General features: G+C 38.5%; 1 protein-coding gene across 1 annotated transcript; it reads left to right on the forward strand.

Annotated features, from left to right (window-relative positions):
- The first annotated feature begins 9,209 nt into the window (after positions 1 to 9,209).
- On the forward strand, positions 9,210 to 9,918 carry LOC122891179 (60S ribosomal protein L9). Its single transcript, XM_044226666.1, has one exon. The coding sequence runs from the start codon at positions 9,246 to 9,248 to the stop codon at positions 9,822 to 9,824; it is 579 nt and encodes a 192-aa protein (XP_044082601.1). The 5' UTR covers positions 9,210 to 9,245; the 3' UTR covers positions 9,825 to 9,918.
- Positions 9,919 to 22,361: the final 12,443 nt, after the last annotated feature.

Genomic DNA, 22,361 nt, shown 5'->3' on the forward strand with positions numbered 1-22,361 from the left:
TAATTGTAGTGAACAATTTTTTAAAGACTTTATTTATCTGACAGACAGAGATCACAAGTAAGCAGAGAGTCAGGCAGGGAGACAAAGAGGAGGAAGCTGGCTCCCTGCCAAGCAGATAGCCCAATGCAGGACTCAATCCCAGGACCCTAAGATCATGACCTGAGCTGAAACTACAGGCACCCCTGTAGTTAACATTTCTAAGGCAATTTTCCTACTGTACTCAGTCAGAGCTAATAGCACATTCAACAGACTTGCTTACTAAGGACTTGTTTAGAATGCTACTACACAAAACAGTCAGTAAAGAGAAGTATGGGTAGATTTGATTCCTCTTATATCCACCAAATACTTTGATCTAATGTCATCTAATGTCTAAAGTAAATAAGCTAGAAGTCTAATCTGGAGAAGAGATTCTCATCCTCTAAGACTGGTTATACTCACAGGCACCTTCTAAGAAAGCAACCACATGTAACTTCTAATTCAAGGTTGGTTTAGGTTGGTTGCATGTGATTGCACTACATATACCTCAACCAATTTCCTCCCCAGGAACTGCTAGGCTGAACTAAGAGCATGGAACAAAAATTTTACATGATGGACTCTATATTAAATGACAGCTAACAACCCTGTCAGGTGTTCTAGCTTAGGGCATATTTATTCATTCATCAAGTGCATATTGAGAACATATCCTGGGTCAGAAAGTGCACTAAGTAGAGCAGACATTGAAGAATGGACAGTGATTTTTCCATACTCATGAGACTTACAAATGGAGAAGCCAAATAGTAGTCAGATAATCACATGAACAAGTATATATGTACGTTCTAACACATGTGCTAAGAAGAAATAAAACAAAATACTTCAAAAGCCTGACTCAATATGAGAGGCTTAAGAAAGGCTTACCTGAAAAAAATGTGACTTGAGCTGAAAAAATGGAGAAGAACTAAGAAGCTGAAAAGTGAGAGGAGAGTATTATTAGTAGAGACAACAAATCTGTGAGGCTCTTGTATACCCATTAGAGAAAATTTAAAAATAAATAATAAATCAGTGCCAGTGGAATGCAGGGACTGAGGAAAAGAATATGTTGAGGTTAGGCTTGAGACACAGATAGGAGACAACCTTAGAAGCCCTTGAGGGCTATATGCATTATTTTGGTCCCTGCCAAAAACAACAATGTTAAGTCCCTCGAGGCATGGATTTCAGGGATAGAAAAGAGATAACATACTTAAAATTGTATTTGAAAAATATTATTCTAAGTACAATATAATAAATTGATGAAAGAGGTAGACTGGATAAGGGAAGACCAAGTAGGGTGACTTTGTAGGAGTTCAGGCTAGAGGAAATGATAGTGTGAACTAGAGCAATAGCAGTAGAAAAGGAGAGAGATGAATGATTCCAAGAATATTAATATTTGTTTTCTGGTTTAGACACATTGAGCCTGAGAACTCCTTGAGACACTCAAGTAGAGATACTGAATAGACAATTCAGTGTATGGTCTGGTCTGGTCTGGACTAGCGGTATAAATTTGAGAATCATTAGACAACTGATGAAAATGAACCATGCATATGGCAAATACTGTCCAAAGAGAGAGTATGTGATAGACTCAAAGATATACCACTCACATCTCCCAACAGATATTATTCAGTTCTCGGCCCCTTCAGCATCTTCTTCAGCTAAGAGTATCCCCTCGAAGGACCTCATGGCTTCTCTGGGCACCTCACATCTGGTGAAGTAAGGCAGGTATATGAAGGCTCAGCCATTTCAATTTAATGGTGGATGAGTCCATAATTCATGAGACCCCCACACTCATTCCCACATTGGCCAAAGCTTGGTTGGAACTGTATCAAATTCAACTTCTTTTTCACATCCCTGCTTTCTTTCCCCAGGTGTTGGTTCACAATGAACACCTTGCACCCCAAACTCTATCACAACAACATCTGATCTAGAGAACCCAACATATAATAGAATATAAAATGGAAAGGGAAAAGTGTTCAGAGAAGGGTGTATCGGCAAAGTAACAAAGAAGGAAATGCTAGAAAAGTATGAAGGAAAACCTGGATGGCATTGTGTCCCGGGAGCCAAAATTGACATGATACAAAAACAAACAAACAAAAAAAACCTTGGAGCGGGCAAGAGTGCTTAAGGATCAGAAAAAATGACTGGAAAATATCCAGTGGATTTAAATTATGGAGGTCATTGGTAGCCTTAGCCATAGTTTAGGTGCAGAGCTAGAAACAACTGTTTAATGGAGGAAGTTGAAGAGGTAAAAAATGGGCAAACCAAATAATGAGAACTTTTTAGAAAATTCAGATTTAAAGAAATGGGAAAGATTGAAAGGAGTTGGAGGGAAAAGTGGGAGCCAAAAGGAGGTGGTTGTTTTTAAGACAGAAGAGACATGAACAAGTTTAAATGTACCTGGAAATAATCCAACTGAGAAGGATATGTTGAATAAATAGCAGAGTAGAGGTGATGAGGAGGAATGGATAATGTAAGGTCCCTGATAAGGCATGAAGGAACAAAATCCAAAACACAAGTGTCAAGATTGGCCTTAAAAGATCAGAAGGCTAGATCCTATGCTAAAATAGGAGGAAAAGAGAAGAACATGGGTACAGATGGAACTGTGTGAATTTGGTAGCAGGAAGCTGAAGGAGTTCCCATCTGATCCCTTCTATTTTCTTCAGAAAGTAGGAGGTGAAGTCATCTGCTGAGACTGAGGAGGAGCTAAGAATATTTGAGGGTTGAATAGAGTATATAATGTTTAGAACAATTTTTGAAAATAGAGGGAGAAAATTTACCAAAGGAACAAAGAATTGGCACACTTAAAAAGCTCAGTGTATTGTCATGATTCTGCCCTGACGGGTGACTTTTTGTGACAGTGCCAGGTTGTTCAGTCATAGACATAGAGAGAACATAGATGCATTCATTCAAAATCGGGCTTTTATCACATAAGTAGGAGGGAAAGCCTTAAGAGACAAAGGGACAGGGAGTTAAGACTATTGATGAGAGTGTGATAAGACTATTGATGAAAGTCTTTCAAATAAAGGACTGTGGGACCTAAAGTAAATAATAATGGTCAAAGAATGAAAACAGATGAGAAGGCTGGAAGGAGGAAGAAAGTTAAGTAGTTAGTACACTGGAGCAACACTTCTCCAGATCTGAGGACCTTGTTAGTATACAGAATATGTTTCAAGTCTGGAAGGGTGACCTGAGATTCTGCATTTCTGACAACTTATCAGTTACTGTTGAACTACTGGGCTGAGGACAAGACTTTGAGTAGCATGGTATTAGAAGTTCAAATAATATCAAAAGTAGTTTTGAATTTGAGAATGATAGGAGAGAATAGAAGATGAAGTAGGCAGAAGCAATTGGGGGGTGGGGGTACAGTGGAAAATGAGTCACAAAGATAGAGAAGCAGAAATTAAGGAAAGCTGAGACATTAGAATTTGATAAGAGCAATGGATACCCACTTCTTGGAGCAGGCAAATGACCAGGTCACCAAAGATGGGATTTAGATCACTAGAGCTATAGTAGCTGAATGATGAACAATGATGAATGGGATTCCATGAAGGACACTGTACAGATGCTAAGGAGGTATTCATCCCTTCATGTCTTTATAAAATATCCCCATTCATGTGAGGCTACCTGAGTGATCCTGTGTCCTGGCCACCTGGAAGTCTAACTCCTCAGGAGGAGGAAGCAAGATGGTGGAGGAATAGTAGACGGAAATATCATCAGGTCCCAGGAGTTCAGCTAGATTGGTATCAAACCATTCTGCACACCTACAAACCCAACAGGAGATGGATGAGAAGAAGAGCAACAATCCTAGGAACAGTAAATCAACCACTTTCTGGAAGATAGGACATGCAGAGAAGTGAATCCGAAGTGTTGAGAAGATAGACCACCAGGGTAAGGGCAGATCTCCCAGTAAGTGAGAGAGCAGCAGAGTGCAAAATTGGGACATTTAGAAGTCTGCTCCACTGAGGGATGTCCCTCCAGAGGCTAAGCAGGGGCTGGAGCCCTTGTGGGAGAGTGTGGTCTCAGGACCTGCAGGGTCGTAAAAACAACAGGGGTGCCTGAGTGCAGCAGAGCTCCCAGGTATTGGAGCAGGGAAGCCTGCTACTGAGACAGAGCCAAGCAGGGAGCTCTCAGCTCAGGTTAAACCATGATCCAAGGCACAGTGGAGCCACTGCTCTTCGAGCAGGGACCCCACAAGTGGCAGATCCAGAAAGATCCCCTCCTTTATCCTCCAGGAGGAGCAGTGCAGCAGCACACTGCAGGAATCTGCTGGGTTTGGAGACTCAAAACGGGGCCATGCACCAGAGATAGAAACACTCAGTCACAACTTGCCTTCTAATTCTGAAGCAAGCAGCTAAAGATTTCCTCTAATGTTGAATGAAATCAACCATCAAGACTTGTATTCAAATAATAAAATAATAAAAATGATAAATGAAAACATTTGTAACTCAAGGTAAATTGATCCAACTCAAGTTGAGGAGAAAAAACAAACTTGGATTAGACAAATATAATTAATATCTAATTTTATTGCTCACTTTTGTGCTTAATGTTTGATTCTCTTTAAATCTTGTGCCATGTGACTCTTCCTTGGAAATGTAGAGATTAAACATCAGTAAATGTTTTGAAGGAATTCTAATTTTTGGAAGGGAAACAACAGAAAAAATGGACTACAATTATAACTTCAAAAACATACTTCAAAAATTAAGCTATCTGGACTACAAACAGGCCCCCTTATCTAGGCACAGGTAAGTACTAAGTAATAAGGTAAGTAATAAGTAAGCATGTAAGTAATAAGTAATAGGGTCATTAAGTTTTCTGGGAGAGTATGCAGAAAATAGCAAGTAGCATTGTGTAAACCACCCTTGCAAACTTGAAATCTATAATGAGATGACAAATGGCACAAACATAAGAGGATTCATTTGCTATTCAACAATAGCTTCATTGCATTAACCTAATAAATTTCTGATTTATTATCAGAACTATCACCTTTTCAATTCCTGACTCACTGGCAGGGAAAGCAGGAAGAGCAGTAGGTTTTTCTGATATTCTACAAGTCACATAAACTAAGCAAATGTCCATTTCATGGTTACTCTTGTACAAAGTTGTACATTTGGGGACAGAAAGTCACTATTCAGTATAAACCAGAAATTTATAATTCAAGAAGTATAAACATACTTCTTATATTGTGGGAAGAATATCTGTAGTAGTTGGACCAAAGGAGCTGATCACCTAGATTCTTGTATACATGATAAATCAGTTTCTCATAACTACTCAGTTCAATTTAGGAAGGAAAGCTTGTCAGTAGCATCAAAAGAGTTAGTTCTTCCTTGAATTGGAGAGCTCTTACAGACGGCTTACATTCTCAGTGCTGTGTTACTCACTGTGTAATGGCATCACTCAATTACAGGGTATTCCCTGATATAAAGTTTTATCCAAAAGAAATTTATTTAAGGGGAGAAGTCTGGCCTAAAATGGAAAAGTTGCAGGTTTAGTAGGCTTGGAAATTTTAGACTGGAAGATATAGGAGAAAAAACTGATGCTAGGAAGAAAAAACATAGAGTGCTTTCTCTCTCTCCATTTCACACATACTATTCAAAAAAAAGAATGTGTTTTTGGTTTGGGAGGCATTTAGTTTTTAACCTCTTAATAAATTACCTGATGCTTTAGCTCATCATATACCCAAAATAGCAGTCACAAATTAAAATGCCTACAGGGGTTAGGAAGATAAGGCAAAGCAATGAAATCATCTCTATCATGTTTAAGAAAATGTGCAGCAGTGAGAACTTGGCAACCTGTAAAGTACTTGACCCACTGAAGGGTCTTAGTATTTACTTACCTCCACCCAGTTGTCCTATGCAGAAATGTAGGCCAAGAGTTGCAAATTGTAATATCTTGTAGGCCAAGATATTACAAATTTTCAAGATAAATGGTAAATCTGAATTTTTATGTGCTATCTCCTAGATTTTATATTTGGCAATAATCCAAACTTTGGAAGTGCATGGAGACTTCTAGTTAAGACAGTTTAGTGAGTTCATAAATTACCATGCATTATCTGTTCCAAACCCACAGCCATGATTGGAAATGTATAAAAAGTTAAAAGCCCAATGACATTAGCTGGGTACAGAATCAAGATAAAAATCTCAGTGGACAAGAAATAGAACAGAAAGGCAATGTAGTGAGCAAGGAAGGCTCAGGCAGATAAGTAGGCAGAAGCAGGCATCCTGCCTGAAGCTTCAGCTGCATTGAGACCACCATGAGCATAGAGGAGGCTTAAACAATTCATTTGATGATAGGGACTGTGTTTTATTAGGCAGCGTTGGATCTGAGAAAGTAGGAGGAAAAAGAAATACAATCTTAAGACCAGAACTGATCCAAACACCTCCCAGCACCATAACTGTATCAGCATTATCTCCAATATTACCATGGATCAGGAGTCCTAAACACAACAACTCTAGAGATTTTATAGATGTTGTCTACTAAACCACTATAATACCTAATCACTCAAACTTTGTCATTAAGAAACTCAATTATTTATTCAACAGCTATTTATTGAACAGCACTACATACCAGGCAGCATTCAAGGTGCTTCAGAAAAATAAGCAAACAAAACCAAGTCCCTAATGCATTAAGCATACATTGTAGTTGCGGGGATTGGGGGGACAGAAAGAGAAACAGATCACAAATAAACAAGAGAATGTTATAGTACTTCAGGGGATAAAATCCTAGGAAGAAAAAATAAACTGATGTAAGGAGGAGAAGAACACAGAACTGGAAGGAAGGATGCTATTTTATAAAGAATGCCAGAGAAGACTTAGTGAAAAGCCAGTATTTGAAGAAGCCAGACATATAGATATAGGTAAGGGACAAGCGTCCCAGGCAGATGGCACAGGGAGTTCAAAGGCTTTGAGGCAGGGGCATGCACAACATATTCAAGGAACAGCAAAGAAACAGGAATAGAATAAGCAAGAAGAGTAGTAAGAGCAAAGTCAGAATTGTAGCAGCAGTTCAGATCACACGCAGCCTTCTAGGCCATTTTAAAGTCTTCAGCTTTTACTCCCTATGAAGTGAGAAGCCACTGAAGGATTTCGAAGGATTTCGAAGAGACAAGATGTGACTTACATATTGAAAAGATCACTATGACAGCCTTGTTCAGAAAAGACTGGAATGAAATGTGAAGAGCAAGGAAAGGAGGAAGGAAACTAGTTAGAAGTCTGTTCCAGTAGTCCAGCTTAGAGAAGATGATGGCTTAGACCAATGTGGAAGCAGTGTGGGTGGTAAGAAGTGGTTAAAATGCAAATAGAGAGAAAGAAGAGGATTGATGTTGGATCAAATCGGGAGTATGAAAGAAAGGGTAAAGCCAAAAATAACTCCAGACTGTTTGGCCTCTGAAGTGGAAGAAAGATATTACCATTTACTGAGACCGGAAAGTATGTGGAGAGGACAGGTTTGAGGTTGGAAGTTGGGTGAGAATCGGAGTTGGAGGTTTGGGACATGTAAAGTCTGTGATATACAGAAGGTAGCCAAGTAGAAATTTCAAGTAGGAATTCCAAGGAAGAGGTGCAGGCTATGGATAAAAATTTAGGAGTCATCAGTGGAATCATGAAAATTTAAATCCATGAGACTTGATGAGATGAGCAAGGAAGAGCATATAGACTTACACATCAGTACAAGGAGCATACTCCAACAATAACTTGAGAAGAGTCTAACAAAGTTTCTATTTAAGTGGTGTAGCTGAGTTTACTGTAAATAATAATGAGGCATATGCATTTACCCCAATAGCAGGGAACCTAAATGAGTAAAAGAAGATAGGAATTCCTGGGAACATAAAAGTGGTGCCTGAATGGAGAGGGATCCCTGAAAAGAGCTATAACTTTTAGTCAAGGGGAGCAACATAGCCATTGAGAGGCTAGAAGAATAAATAGCCCAGCCTCACCCTCTTCCCAATGACCAACAGGAAAAACAAGAACAAGGGCATCTGTTCATATAGTGTATTCAAACCAACTCTTAGGGCACAAATAAAAGAAGAGAAGGGAAAAAGCAAATGTGGAGAGGCAAAAGATATTCAGCATAACAGACAAAGGGATGCAAGAACTGAGTGCCAAGGAGTTACAATTTTAGAGATCAAACAGATAAGGAGTACAGTAGACATAATTATAAGATGGCTCCTATGACTTCTACCTCTTGGTGTTTCCTGACCTATAATCCCCACTCTTCAAGAGAATCCAAGACCTGTAACTTGCTTCTAACCAATAGAATATGGCCAAGGAGAGGGTATTTTGAGATGTAATTAAGGTCCCAAATCAAAACTCAATTGACTGATTAACTCAGTTTTGAGTTAATCAAAAGCAAGATTATCCTGGTGGGTCTGGTTAATTAAGTGAAAAGTCCTAAAGTTAAGAGGCTGAGCTCTTCCTGAGGTCAGAGACTCTCTTTGGGGTCTTGATGAAGTAAGCAGCCATGTTGGAGAAGCCCAAATGGCAAGTAATTGTGGTAGTCTGTAGGATTGGAAAATGGTCTTCAGCTGACAGCTAACAAAAAGCCATGACCCTCAATCATACAGCCAAGAAAGTAGCATCCCAAAACTAAACTGAAAATATTTCAAGAAGAGAGTTATCATTTAATCAAATGCTTTTGGAAGTTCATGTAAGATGATAACAGAGAACTGATCAGTAGAATGTTAACAATGTGGATCTAACTGGTGGCTTTAGTGGCTAAAAGAGGACAAAAGCCTCATAAAATGGATTGAAGAGGGGCACTTGGATAGCTCAGTTGGTTAACTGACTATCGGTTTTGGCTCAGGTAATGATCTCAAGGGTCATAAGATCAAACTCACATGGGGCTCTGTGCTATGGGAAGTCTGCTTCTCTCCTTCTCCCTCTGCCCCCACCACTGCTAGTGCTCCCTCTCTGTCTCTCTCTCAAATAACTAAATAACTCTCTAAAAAAAATAAAATAGGGGTGTGTGGGTGGCTCAGTCAGTTAAGTGTCTGCCTTCAGCTCAGGTCATTATCTCAGGGTCCTGGGACTGAGCCCCACATCGGACTCCGCGCTCAGTGGAGAGCCTGTTTCTCCTTTCTCCGCTCTCCCCTCACTCGTGTTCTCTCTCTCTCTCTCTTTCTCGCTCTATCTCAAATAAAATCTTTAAAAAATAAAATAAAATGAAACAAAACAAAATTAAATAAAAACAAAATGGATTCGGATGACGATCGACGCTCTCTCTTTGCCGCATCTACTGCGAGGATGAAGACCATTCTCAGCAATCAGACGGTCGACATCCCGGAGAATGTCGACATCACCCTGAAGGGACGCACGGTGATCGTGAAGGGCCCCAGAGGAACCCTGCGAAGGGACTTCAACCACATCAACGTAGAACTCAGTCTTCTTGGAAAGAAAAAGAAGAGGCTCCGAGTTGACAAATGGTGGGGGAACAGGAAAGAGCTGGCTACGGTTCGCACCATCTGTAGTCACGTGCAGAACATGATCAAGGGCGTTACACTGGGCTTCCGATACAAGATGAGGTCTGTGTATGCTCACTTCCCCATCAACGTTGTTATTCAGGAGAATGGTTCTCTTGTTGAAATCCGAAATTTCTTGGGTGAAAAATATATCCGCAGGGTTCGGATGAGGCCAGGTGTTGCTTGTTCTGTATCTCAAGCCCAAAAAGATGAGTTAATTCTTGAAGGAAATGACATTGAACTTGTATCGAACTCAGCTGCTTTGATTCAGCAAGCCACAACTGTTAAAAACAAGGATATCCGAAAATTTTTGGATGGTATCTATGTTTCTGAAAAAGGAACAGTTCAGCAGGCTGATGAATAAGATCTGAGTTGTCCATCTGCAGAAACAGCGAGAAGCCGGATGATTTTTCAGACTTATTTGTGATATTTTAAAGATGCAATAAAAGCTATACTGATTTGAAAAAAAAAAAACAAAAAACAAAAACAAAATGGATTCAAGAGAGGATGAAGGAAAAGATGCTGGTAACCATAAATTAATTTTTCAGTAAGTTTTGCTATCATGAGGAACAGAGAAACACGGTAGTTACTGGAGATGAACGTGGGGTCAAGGGAGTGTGCTTTCACAGTAAAAGACATCACATCACTTTTAGTACTTATTAGAATTATCAAGGAGATAATAGGAAAAAGTTATTAATGTAGGGAGGAGAGGGAGAATTTGCTAGAACTAAATTCCTAACTAAATCTTAAGTAGGCAGAAGGGGCTAAGAATTAGCACTAAAGTGGAATTAGACCAGAAGAGAAACAAAGACAGTTCATACATACGAGAGAAGTCGGATTATTCAGGTTCAGATACCAAAACTAAATAAAGACTGTGTAAGAAAAACAAAAAACAATCTCACTTATAAACATCTATGCAAATATCCTGAATTAAATACTAGAAAGTTAAATCACCTATGCTTTTTTAACATCTTTAAGGAATTGTAATTCACATATCTTAAAATTGACCCTTTTTAAGTGTATAATTCAGGGGGTTTTAGTACATTCATATAGTTGTACAACCTTTCCAGAACATTTTCTTCACTCCAATAAGAAATCCTGTCTCCATAACTAGACACTGCCAGTTTCTACTTCCTGCATCTAAAAGCCACTGATTCAATTTCTGTCTCTGAATTTTCCCATTCCAGACATTTAGGATAAGTGAATCATATGATACTGATCTTTTGTGAATGTTTTCTCTCCTTTGGCATGTTTTCAAGGTTCACCCATATTGTAGCATGTGAGTCCTTCATTCATTTTTATGGCTGAATCATATTCCATTGTATAGATATACCACCTTTGGTTTATCCAGTCATTAGTTGATGAATATTTGGGTTGTTTCCATATTGGAGTTTTATGAATTACGCTGTTACAAATATTTGTGAACAGTTTTCTGTGTGGGTATGTATTTTCAATGTGTATATACTTAGGAGTAAAATTGCTGGATCATATAGATCATATGGTAACCCTTATCTATAAGTTTCTGAGTAACTGACAAGCTCTTTTACCAAAAAAGCTGCACTATTTTACTTTTCCACTAGAGATGTACACATGCTCAAGTTTCTCTACAACCTCGTCAACACTTGTTATGTCCTATTATTTTAGTATAGCCATCCTAGTGGGTGTGAGGAGGTATCTCACTATGGTTTTGATTTTCATTTCTCTAATGACTAATGATTTTGAGCATCTTTTCAAGGGCTTACTAGCCATTTGTGTATCTTCTTTAGAGAAATATCTTCAAATCTTATACCCAATTTTAATTGGGTTGTCTTTTTATTGCTGACCTGCCAAAATTCTTCATGTATTCTGAATCTGATCCCTTATCAGATACTTGATTTGCAAATATTTTCTACCATCCTGTGGTTTATCTTATCACTTTCTTGATAATGTCCTTTAAAGCTCCAAAGTTTTTAAGTTGATGCAGTCCTTTTTCTTCTTCTTTTGTTTCTTGTGCTTTTGATGTCATAGCAGAAACCACTGCCTAATTCGAGGTCATAAGATTTATTTCTGTGTTTTATTCTGTGAGTTTTTAAACATTGTTTAGTTAATTTTTATTTACGTTCCAACGTAAGGTCCCAATGTCATTCTTATACATGTAGAGATCAGTTGTCACAACACCATTTGTTGAAAAGACTATTCTTTCTTTATTGAGTTGCCTTGACATTGTTGCCAAAAATCAGTTCATCTTAAGGGCACTTGAGTGGCACAGTTAGTTCTGTCTGACTCTTTGTTTTGATTCAGATAGTGATCTCGGGGTCATGATCTCAGGATCTTGAGATCAAGCCCCACATCCGGCCCTGAAAGATTCTCTTTCCCTCTCCCTCTGGCCCTCCCTCCCTCTATGCCCTCTCTCTCAAATAAATAGATCTTTAAAAATAAAAATAAATAAAATTTTAAAAAATCAATTGATCTTAAATAGAAGTATTTATTTCTAGATTCTCAAGTCTATTCCATTGATTTATGTATCTATCCTTATGCCAGTACCACACTGCATTGATTACTATCGCTTTGTAGTAAATTTTGAAATCAGGAAATATGAGTCCTCTAACTTAGTCATTTTTCAAGACTGGTTTGACTAGTCTGGGACCTTTGCATTTACATATAACTTTAGGTTTAGTTTGTCAACTTCTTTTTTGTAAAGGCAGCTGGTTTTAATAGGGATTATACTGCATCTGTAGATCAGTTTGAGGAATATTTCCATCTTAATAATAAGTCTTCCAATCCATGAGCAAGAGGTATTTATTTATTTATTTCTTCCTTAATTTCTTTCAAAAATGTTTTATAGTTTTCAGTGTATAACTTTTTTAACCTTATTCTTAAATATTTTCTTCTTGATGCTACTATAAATAAAATTATTTTCTTAATTTCCTTTTTAATTGTTCATTGCTGGTATACAGAAATACAATTAATTTTTGTATCTTGATACCGTACCCTTCAACTTGGATGAATTTATTAGTTCTCATCATTGGTGTGTGTGTATGTGTGCACATAGGTATATATGCATGTATGAATTCCCTAGGATTTCTTTCTTTCCCCTGTTGGATTTCTATACACAATATCATGTCATCTGTGAGTAGTTTTATCTGTTTCTTTCCAATCTAGTTTTCTTTTATATCATTTTCTTGCCTAATTGTCCCAGCTACAATCTCCAGTACAATATTGAATAGAAGTGAACAATGTATTTTTTAAAAACTCATTATGAAATATGATATCTTGGGAACTTAAAAGGTATTCAATATAATAATATAAATTAAAAATATACTGAATGAAAAATTTCAAATGTTTGATTCAATATATTACATAAGGAACACTTACATCATGGTTGCCATGCATCAGATAGTTTTAAGCACTTTACAAGTATTAATTCATTGAACCTTCACAAACCCTATGATAGGGTGCTATCATGCCCTATCTTACACATGAGAAAATTGAGTGAGGGTTAATGTATCCAATGTAACACAGCCGGAAGTGACAGAGCTAGAATTTAAATCCAGGCAAGTGGTCCAGAGTCCTAGTTCTTAACCATCTGGAATGCTGACTCACATATATAGTTATTCATGAAGTAGCTTAATGATGAAATTTGAGACACATTCTTTTAAATGTTGGGAAAAAAGACAAGAGTACCCACTATCACTACTTCTACTGAACATTTTAGCATAGGTTCTAGTAAATGCAAGCCAATGAAATTATTTGGCATAATAATTGGAAATAAAGAGGCCTAACTGTCATGAGTTTGTGGAAAATATGGTTATGCACACAGAAAATTCAATAGTCTCTAAATCCAGCCATTTCAATTTAAAGAGAGTCAGCAGATTTATGTCTAAAAGGGCTACATACAAAAACCAATGGCATATTCTTAAGCATCAGTAATAATCCATTGGATACCATAACAGAAGAAAACATTCCACTCAAAGCAAATACTATAAGATACATAAGAATAGAACTAACAAAAGAAAAACAAGTAAGGGAATGAAGAGTTAAAGAAAAGAAAGTAGACCAGTGTAATTATAGTATAGGGTTCTTGCAGGGATGTTCATAAAAAGGAATTTGGCCAGATTAAAAAGGCTTGAATATATACTCCACGGAATTCTTTTAAGCAAGGAAGTGTCCAAATTAAAATAATAATTAGAGAAATTCATTCTGACACCAGTTAATTGGAATCTGTTGGCCTTAGCAGGCCATAAAATGTGGTGTTGGTATTCAATTAGAACCACTTCCCCAGCGGAGATTTTTACAACTGGACCATTCTCAATAAAAAGCAACATGGCCACCGGCCCAAATAAAAGAAAAACCAGTATTTTAGAACTGACTATGTTTTCCTGTACAGTGAAACTGAAAAGCAGAAAACACTGCTACAGTGCTGCTCGTCAAACAAACTGTTTGGCTCTCATATTTTCAGTATGAGGTCAAGTGATGGAGTCTTGAGTCATCCAATGGCCTGGTTCATGACCAGGTCTTCTATCTAATGACTAATGTTGGCATTTAGAAAAAAGACTAAAAATATAACTGTGATCATGGGTGGAATTCACTTATTAAAAAAATGAGACTCCAGGCTAGTTTTATAAAATTGTAATGAAACAATCGTAATAAGAGACAGTAATGTTCAGGATTAAAGCACAGAGGGAGATTTTCACATCAAGGTGGCACCTGGGTGGCTTGGTCAGCTAAACATCTGACTCTTGATTTCAGCTCAGGTCCTGATCTCAGGGTCCCGACCTCAGGGGCTGCTGATCTCAGGGTCAAGAGATGAAGCCCCATGTCTGGCTTTGCACTGAGTGTAGAACCTGCTTAAAATTCTCTCTCTGCCCCTCTTACCACTCGCACCCTCTCTCAAAACAAAACAAAACAAAACAAAATTTCACATCAAACTCTGATATTAGTTTGGCACTATATAGGGGGTCTCAGTCTCAGTCCCCAACTGATCAGGGCCATGAAATCAGGACCTGTTTTTAGTGAAACACTGTTAACAAATATGGGTTCAGATTCTACCTTGCAACTAAGCTTTATGAAATTACCATTTATTGAGTTTTGATTTCCAATCAAAGAATATTGGGTACCCTAAGCTTGAAGCTCCTCAGCCACTGCATGCAGAACACCCACCTGAGCCCTTCTGCATCCCCCTCCCAGGGGATTTCTGGATTGAGGACAACCGGTGTAAACATGAGGCTCATGCTGTTTGTTGCACTGTAATGACTCAGGAATGTCACATCTTCTGCCAACAGCCATGAAGTAGTGGTAGGCTAATTTGTTAGCTTACAAGTGAGGGAAAATCTCAGACTCCTCACATATAATGAGGTCTTGACATATAATGAGACAAGAAAAACCTTTCAAATAAGTGCAATGATCATGTGAGGTGATCCTGGGGAATAGATAAAAACTATTGGGATAGAAATGGTCTGAAAAGGACAACAATCTACAGATAATAGGTGGCTTCTGATTGTATTTAGCATAAGTAAAACATGACAAAATGTGACTTTAATAAGATTAATGTGACGGCGATATGCCAACTGTCAGTAAAGAGCTGGAACTAGACTCAAATATCCACAGCCACAGAAATTAACATTTACTGAGGGCTAATCATGATGAAGGTATTATGATGTGGATTGTATTTAATCCAGTTACAACTGAATAATGTCATTATAATACATATTAACACTTAGATAGTACTTGTTATGTGAACAGCTTTAAACACATGAACTCACTAAACATGCATCACACACAATCTTATAAGGTAGATACCTACTTTTTTTTTTTTTCCAAACCAAAACCACATTTATTTTTTTTTCCAATTTATTTATTTTCAGAAAAACAGTATTCATTATTTTTTCACCACACCCAGTGCTCCATGCAAGCCATGCCCTCTTAATACCCACCACCTGGTACCCCAACCTCCCACCCCCCCGCCACTTCAAACCCCTCAGACTGTTTTTCAGAGTCCATAGTCTCTCATGGTTCACCTCCCCTTCCAATTTACCCAAATTCCCTACTCCTCTCTAACGCCCCTTGTCCTCCATGCTATTTGTTATGCTCCACAAATAAGTGAAACCATATGATAATTGACTCTCTCTGCTTGACTTATTTCACTCAGCATAATCTCTACTTTTACCACCATTTTACAAATAAGGAAACCAAGACATCTGAAGGGTAAGTAACTTGCCCCAGGTCGCAATAAACCACAAACAAGTTCTGTAAATCCTGTAGAGGCAGGATTTGACTATAGAAATTCTTTTTTCCAGAGACTATGTTCTCTTTTTTTTTTTTTAAAGATTTTATTTATTTATTTGTTAGACAGAGAGCGAGAGAGCGAGGGAGCACAGGCAGATAAAGTGGTAGGCAGAGGCAGAGGGAGAAGGAGGCGCCCCGCCGAGCAAGGAGCCCGATGTGGGACTCGATCCCAGGACGTTGGAATCATGACCTGAGCCGAAGGCAGCCGCTTAACCGACTGAGCCACCCAGGCGTCCCCAGAGACTATGTTCTTAACCATTATCCTATACTATCTCTTAGGTAAGTCATGTATAATCATTATACATATTTTAAAGCTGTGTAAAGTAGAGCAAAATAAACCAAAGCAGTAAGGCCCATAAGTGGTGAAACCAACAGTATTCTGCTTAATACTAGAAGATGGAGGCCATATACTCAATTATATAAATTCAATTAATACTCATTGAGGTTCTTTTATGAGAATGACGTGCTACCTACTGTGCTAACAAGGCACCTGTGGTTCTTTTAAACTAATCTTTTATTTGATTGATTTTTATGTATGCAGTATGATTACTGTAGTAACATGAGCTAGTACCTTTATCATGTCACATAAATAAAATTCCTTTTTGTGCTGAGAACAATTAAAGACTAGTCTCTTAGCAACTTTGAAGTTTATAAGTACAGTATTGTTAACAATGATCCCTAGGTTGTGCATTAGATCTCCAGAACTTATTTATCTCCTAGTTGCAAGTTTGCCCTTTAAACATCTCCCTGATTCCCCCACGCCATGTTGTCATAAACAGCAGAATTTTTTTCTTTCTCATGGCTGAATATTACATATACACACACAATTTTTTCTCATTTAAAGGGATTCCTTTGAAAATGGTTACGGAAAGGAGCGCAACCCACATTTAAATGGGATCTGCTGTCATTACCCTGCTGCCCAAAATAGGTAAATGAGGTAAGCAATGTCTCACAGGATGGCATCACATAACTTTGGACTCTTGGACTAAGGATGACAAGAATCCAATCCAAAACTCAGGGTCAATGACAAAGGGAACCAGGGCCTCACTGTCCCTCTGTCCCTCTCCCTTTGGTATCTCTACCTTTCTCTAACCATTGCCATCATTCTCACAATCAGTTTTTCTCCATGAAGCTGCAATTATGTATATTAGCACTTCCAGGCTCACATCTCACTAGCTTCACCACCAAAAAGAGAAAAAATAAATCCCCAATCTCAGTTCAAAAGATACTGAGGGTTTTAGAATGGAGGGGGGTGGAGGGAGGGGTGAGCCTGGTGATGGGTATTAAAGACGTCACAGATTGCATGGAGCACTGGGTGTTATACACAAACAATGAATCATGGAACACTACATCAAAAACTAATGATGGAATGTATGGTGACTAACATGATTTAATTAAAAAATAAGAAATAAATAAATGTACAAAGAGAAAAAATCTTAAGAAAAAAGAAATATTAATGTAATACATCTAAATAATCTCTTCAATGATTTATAATTTTAAAGAAAACAATTAAAAATTTCAAAAAAGAGAAACAAGACAAAACAAAACAAAAAACAACAACTTCAGGAAAGTACTATGTCTAGCCTGGCCAGAGTCATTCCCTAATTATGACTGATCCTTGTGAGCAAGAGGGTGACAGGCTAGAATAACCAAGTCACTTACCCATCTCCGGATGAAGGCAGGGTTGAGAGTGTATAAAGAGCAATTTGGGAAAAAAATGATTGATCGTCCCTCCCACAGCCATGTGATTGTAGCTGAAGAGCTACTGTCCAAAAGAAGTAGGCAGAGAAGGTGGACAGTGATCTCGGGCAACCAGAGGCAATAGCTCTTCATAACATCTGGACAGGCACTCTTTTTATTTGACTTTGGAATCCTTTCCATTTGGAAACACACTTTGGAATTTAGTACATAATTCAATTCAGCAAAGACTGGGTTTCATTGCTTTATTCATGGATATCTTGATTTCTCTAATGAGAAAACAAACTCCTTGGAGAAGCAAACTGAGCATTTCCATACACTTAGTAAATTCCTGTTGACATGATATCCAGCCAACCTTTGTTGTCACTCTACAAATATGAAAACCTTTTTTTGGTTTATGGCAGTGGTGGTTTTAGAAAGACTGGTTGTTTGAAATCTTCCTCTTTGATGGACAGCTGGCTCAAAGTTTTGCTCCCAAAGAGATGGTACACACATTATTTTGTCTTCATAGCACTAATATCTCACTGATACTAAAAGCTCAATGTAGCCAAATTAAATGCCTACTGATTTGATTCTTTGGTGGTACTTAACACGTTCCAGGTTTTTTAATGTTTATAGTACACTCTTAAAACACTCTTAACATGCCCAGTTTTTAAACTTAAAATAGTATCTACTATTTTTTAAGCACTTGGTTTGGTGTTTTTATATATCTTAGCTGATTTGACAAAGTAAGCATTTACACACATGCATGTGCACACACACACACACACACACAAACACTTAAGATGATCGAAGAGGCTGAGATCTAGAGAGATTAAGAGATGTACCCAAGCTCAAGAACCTTGTATGTTGTGTAGCTAGAGTTCCCATCCAATCTGTCTGATTTTCAAGCCTGCCTTATGGCACTATGTGGCCAGAAGAATCACATCCTATTTGCCTTCCCACCTATTGCATAGATCATGTTTCTTTGAAAGTAGTGTACATTCAGTCCACCCTTCTAACATAGTGACAATTTCCTCTCCACATATTCAGCATGGAATTTCCAAACATTCATAATTATTTCATGTTAAGCTACTTGTTTGAGAAGTCCTCATCTTGAACACTTAAGGCTGTCAAGAACAAGGACAAATTTGTGTTCTTATGGTACGGAGATGATTTTCTAAAATTATCTTCAGAAACAAAATCATCACAAAGATTTTGGACTGTAAGGGAAAAACCCTTCGTGTTTGGTTTTTTTATTATTTTTTTAAATTTTGTTTGTTTTCTCTTACCAAAGATATTTTCCTCACATAGTCTAAAAACCTAATTTGGAGCAGAAATTAAATAAGTCAGCTTCACTCAGGGGAAAAAAAGGAAAAAGGAAAAAAAACCAAGATGTGAACAATAGGCAACTGCTAGCTAACGGCCTTAGCACATCACTTATGTGTCAACACCTCTCCTTCTGGCAGCCATCTTGGTACCGTCACCAAGAAAGGAAAAAAGAAAAAAAAAAAACAAAACTTAACTGAGGCATGGGAGCCCAGTGGAGACTGAAAAGAATGGCAAAACATTGTCAGTAAGAGGGATAACAACTGTGGGTAAGAAGAGGGCCAAGTCGTTGAACACAAAACTCTTTCTATTTCACTACACTAGCTCAGAATGATGTGGGATAGAACACATTGGTTACCAAAAAGGAGAATGCTTCTCCTTTCTTAATTATAGAATAAACTGAGTAAACATAATCTGAATCCAAAAAGATGATACCAAAGAGAGAAAGAATTCCCTAAATTTTTCTCTGAAACTAAAGGAACCCAAGGAGTTTGAACAATGCATGTTTGGTTGTTGGGTGTTTTGGGGTTTTTTCCCCCCTTTCTTTTCATTTCTGAAAGAAGTTAGAATGTATCAACTGATGTCATTGACATACCTTGAGGAGGGAGAGAAGATGGTGGGGGCGGGGGAAAGTAAACAAATTTAAATTGGCATTCTCTTGCCTTTACCAGCTTGCTGAAAAAAGTATTCTTCCTAATAAATTGGAGACAATTCACAGCCCAACTATAATGGAAGGAAAGCCCAGTGCTAACTTAAAGAAATATACAAATAATAATATATATGTGATGATTTTATATTGAATTCTTATACATATTTATCTGAATATTCAAGTCCAAAGATTAACATATTAGGGGAGGAGTCAAGATGGTGGAGAAGTAGCAGGCTGAGACAACTTCAGCTAGCAGGAGATCAGCTAGAGAGCTTATCTTAAATTGCAAACACCTACAAATCCATTGTCAGATCGAAGAGAAGAAGTACAGCAATTCTAGAAACAGAAAAACAACCACTTTCTGAAAGGTAGGACTGGCGGAGAAGTGAATCCAAAGCGACGGGAAGATAGACCCCGGGGGGAGGGGCCGGCTCCTGGCAAGCGGCAGAGCAACGGAGCACAAAAGCAGGACTTTTAAAAGTCTGTTCACTGAGGGACATCGCTCCAGAGGCTAAACCGGGGTGAAGCCCACGCAGGGTCAGCGTGGCCTCAGGTCCCGCAAGGTCACAGAAGGATCGGGTGTGTCTGAGTGTCGCAGAGCTTACAGTTATTAGAATGAGGAGGCCGGCTACAGAGACAGAGCCGACAGTGTGCTCAGAGCTCGGGGTTACCTTGAACCGGTCGCAGGCTCGGTGAGCTCGGAGCGCAGCCGGAGGTCAGTCAGACGGGAGTTACTGGGCGCTGTTCTCTGTGGGCGCACTGAGGAGTGGGGCCCCGGGCTCTCGGCTCCTCCGGGCCGGAGACCAGGAGGCCGCCATTTTCATTCCCGTCGTCCGGAACTCTACGGAAAGCGCTCAGGGAACAAAAGCTCCTGAAAGCAAACCCAAGCGGATTACTCAGCCCAGCCCCTGGTAAGGACGGTGCAATTCCGCCTGGGGCAAAGACACTTGAGAACCACTACTACAGGCCCCTCCCCCAGAAGATCAACAAGAAATCTAACCAAGACCAAGTTCACCTACCAAGGAGTGCGGTTTCAATACCAAGGAGAGCAGCAGAATTCCAGAGGAGGAGAAAGCAAAGCACGGAACTCATGACTTTCTCCCTATTATTCTTTACTCTTGCTGTTAAATTTTTTTTTCTTTTCCATTTTTTTTCTCTTCTTCTGCTAAAATTATTTTAACTTTTACCCTTTTCTTTTTTAACGTTTTTTAAACTAGTTTACCTAATATATATTTTTTCTTTTTTATACTTTTCTTTATTCATTTCCTTTTTTAAATTCTTTTCTTTCTTTTTTTTTTTGTTTTGTTTTTTGTTTTGTTTTATTTTTTCTTTCTTTCTTTCTGAACCTCTTTTTATCCCCTTTCTCCCCCCTCACGATTTGGGACCTCTTTTGATTTGGTTAAAGCATATTCCCCTGGGGTTGTTGCCACCCTTTTAGTATTTTACTTGATCCTTCATATACTCTCATCTGGACAAAATGACGAGGCGGAAAAATTCACCACAAAAAAAAGAACAAGAAGCAGTACCGAAGGCTAGGGACCTAATCAATACAGACATTGGTAATATGTCAGATCTAGAGTTCAGAATGACAATTCTCAAGGTTCTAGCCGGGCTCAAAAAAGGCATGGAAGATATTAGAGAAACCCTCTCAGGAGATATAAAAGCCCTTTCTGGAGAAATAAAGGAACTAAAATCTAACCAAGTTGAAATCAAAAAAGCTATTAATGAGGTGCAATCAAAAATGGAGGCTCTCACTGCTAGGATAAATGAGGCAGAAGAAAGAATTAGCAATATAGAAGACCAAATGACAGAGAATAAAGAAGCTGAGCAAAAGAGGGACAAACAGCTACAGGACCATTAGGGGAGAATTCGAGAGATAAGTGACACCATAAGACGAAACAACATTAGAATAATTGGGATTCCAGAAGAAGAAGAAAGAGAGAGGGGAGAAGAAGGTATAGTGGAGAGAATTATTGGGGAGAAATTCCCCAATATGGCAAAGGGAACAAGCATCAAAATTCAGGAGGTGCAGAGAATGCCCCTCAAAATCAATGAGAATAGGCCCACACCCCGTCACCTAATAGTAAAATTTACAAGTCTTAGTGACAAAGAGAAAATCCTGAAAGCAGCCTGGGTAAAGAAGTCTGTAACATAAAATGGTAAAAATATTAGATTGGCAGCAGACTTATCCACAGAGACCTGGCAGGCCAGAAAGAGCTGACATGATATATTCAGAGCACTAAATGAGAAAAACATGCAGCCAAGAATACTATATCCAGCTAAGCTATCATTGAAAATAGAAGGAGAGATTAAAAGCTTCCAGGACAAACAAAAACTGAAAGAATTTGCAAACACCAAACCAGCTCTACAGGAACTATTGAAAGGGGTCCTCTAAGCAAAGAGAGAGCCTACAAGTGGTAGATCAGAAAGGAACAGAGACAATATACAGTAACAGTCACCTTACAAGCAAAACAATGGCACTAAATTCATATCTCTCAATAGTTACCCTGAATGTTAATGGGCTAAATGCCCCAATCAAAAGACACAGGGTGGGGCACCTAGGTGGCTCAGTGGGTTAAGCCACTGCCTTCGGCTCAGGTCATGATCTCAGGGTCCTGGGATCGAGTCCCACATCAGGCTCTCTGCTCAGCAGGGAGTCTACTTCCCTCCCTCTCTCTCTGCCTGCCTCTCAGTCTACTTGTGATTTCTCTCTGTCAAATAAATAAATAAAATCTTTAAAAAAAAAAAGACATAGGGTATCAGAATGGATAAAAAATCAAAACCCATCTATATGTTGCCTACAAGAAACTCATTTTAAACCCGAAGACACCTCCAGATTTAAAGTAAGGGGGTGGAAAAGAATTTACCATGCTAATGGACATCAGAAGAAAGCAGGAGTGGCAATCCTTATATCAGATCAATTAGATTTTAAGCCAAAGACTATAATAAGAGATGAGGAAGGACACTATATCATACTCAAAG

This window comes from Neovison vison, chromosome 12, assembly GCF_020171115.1.
Source record: "Neovison vison isolate M4711 chromosome 12, ASM_NN_V1, whole genome shotgun sequence".
Taxonomy (NCBI): Eukaryota; Metazoa; Chordata; class Mammalia; order Carnivora; family Mustelidae; genus Neogale; species Neogale vison.

Coding starts and splice junctions, on each gene's coding strand:
- LOC122891179 (XM_044226666.1), top strand. CDS start 9,246: ATGAAGACCATTCTCAGCAATCAGACGGTCGACATCCCGGAGAATGTC.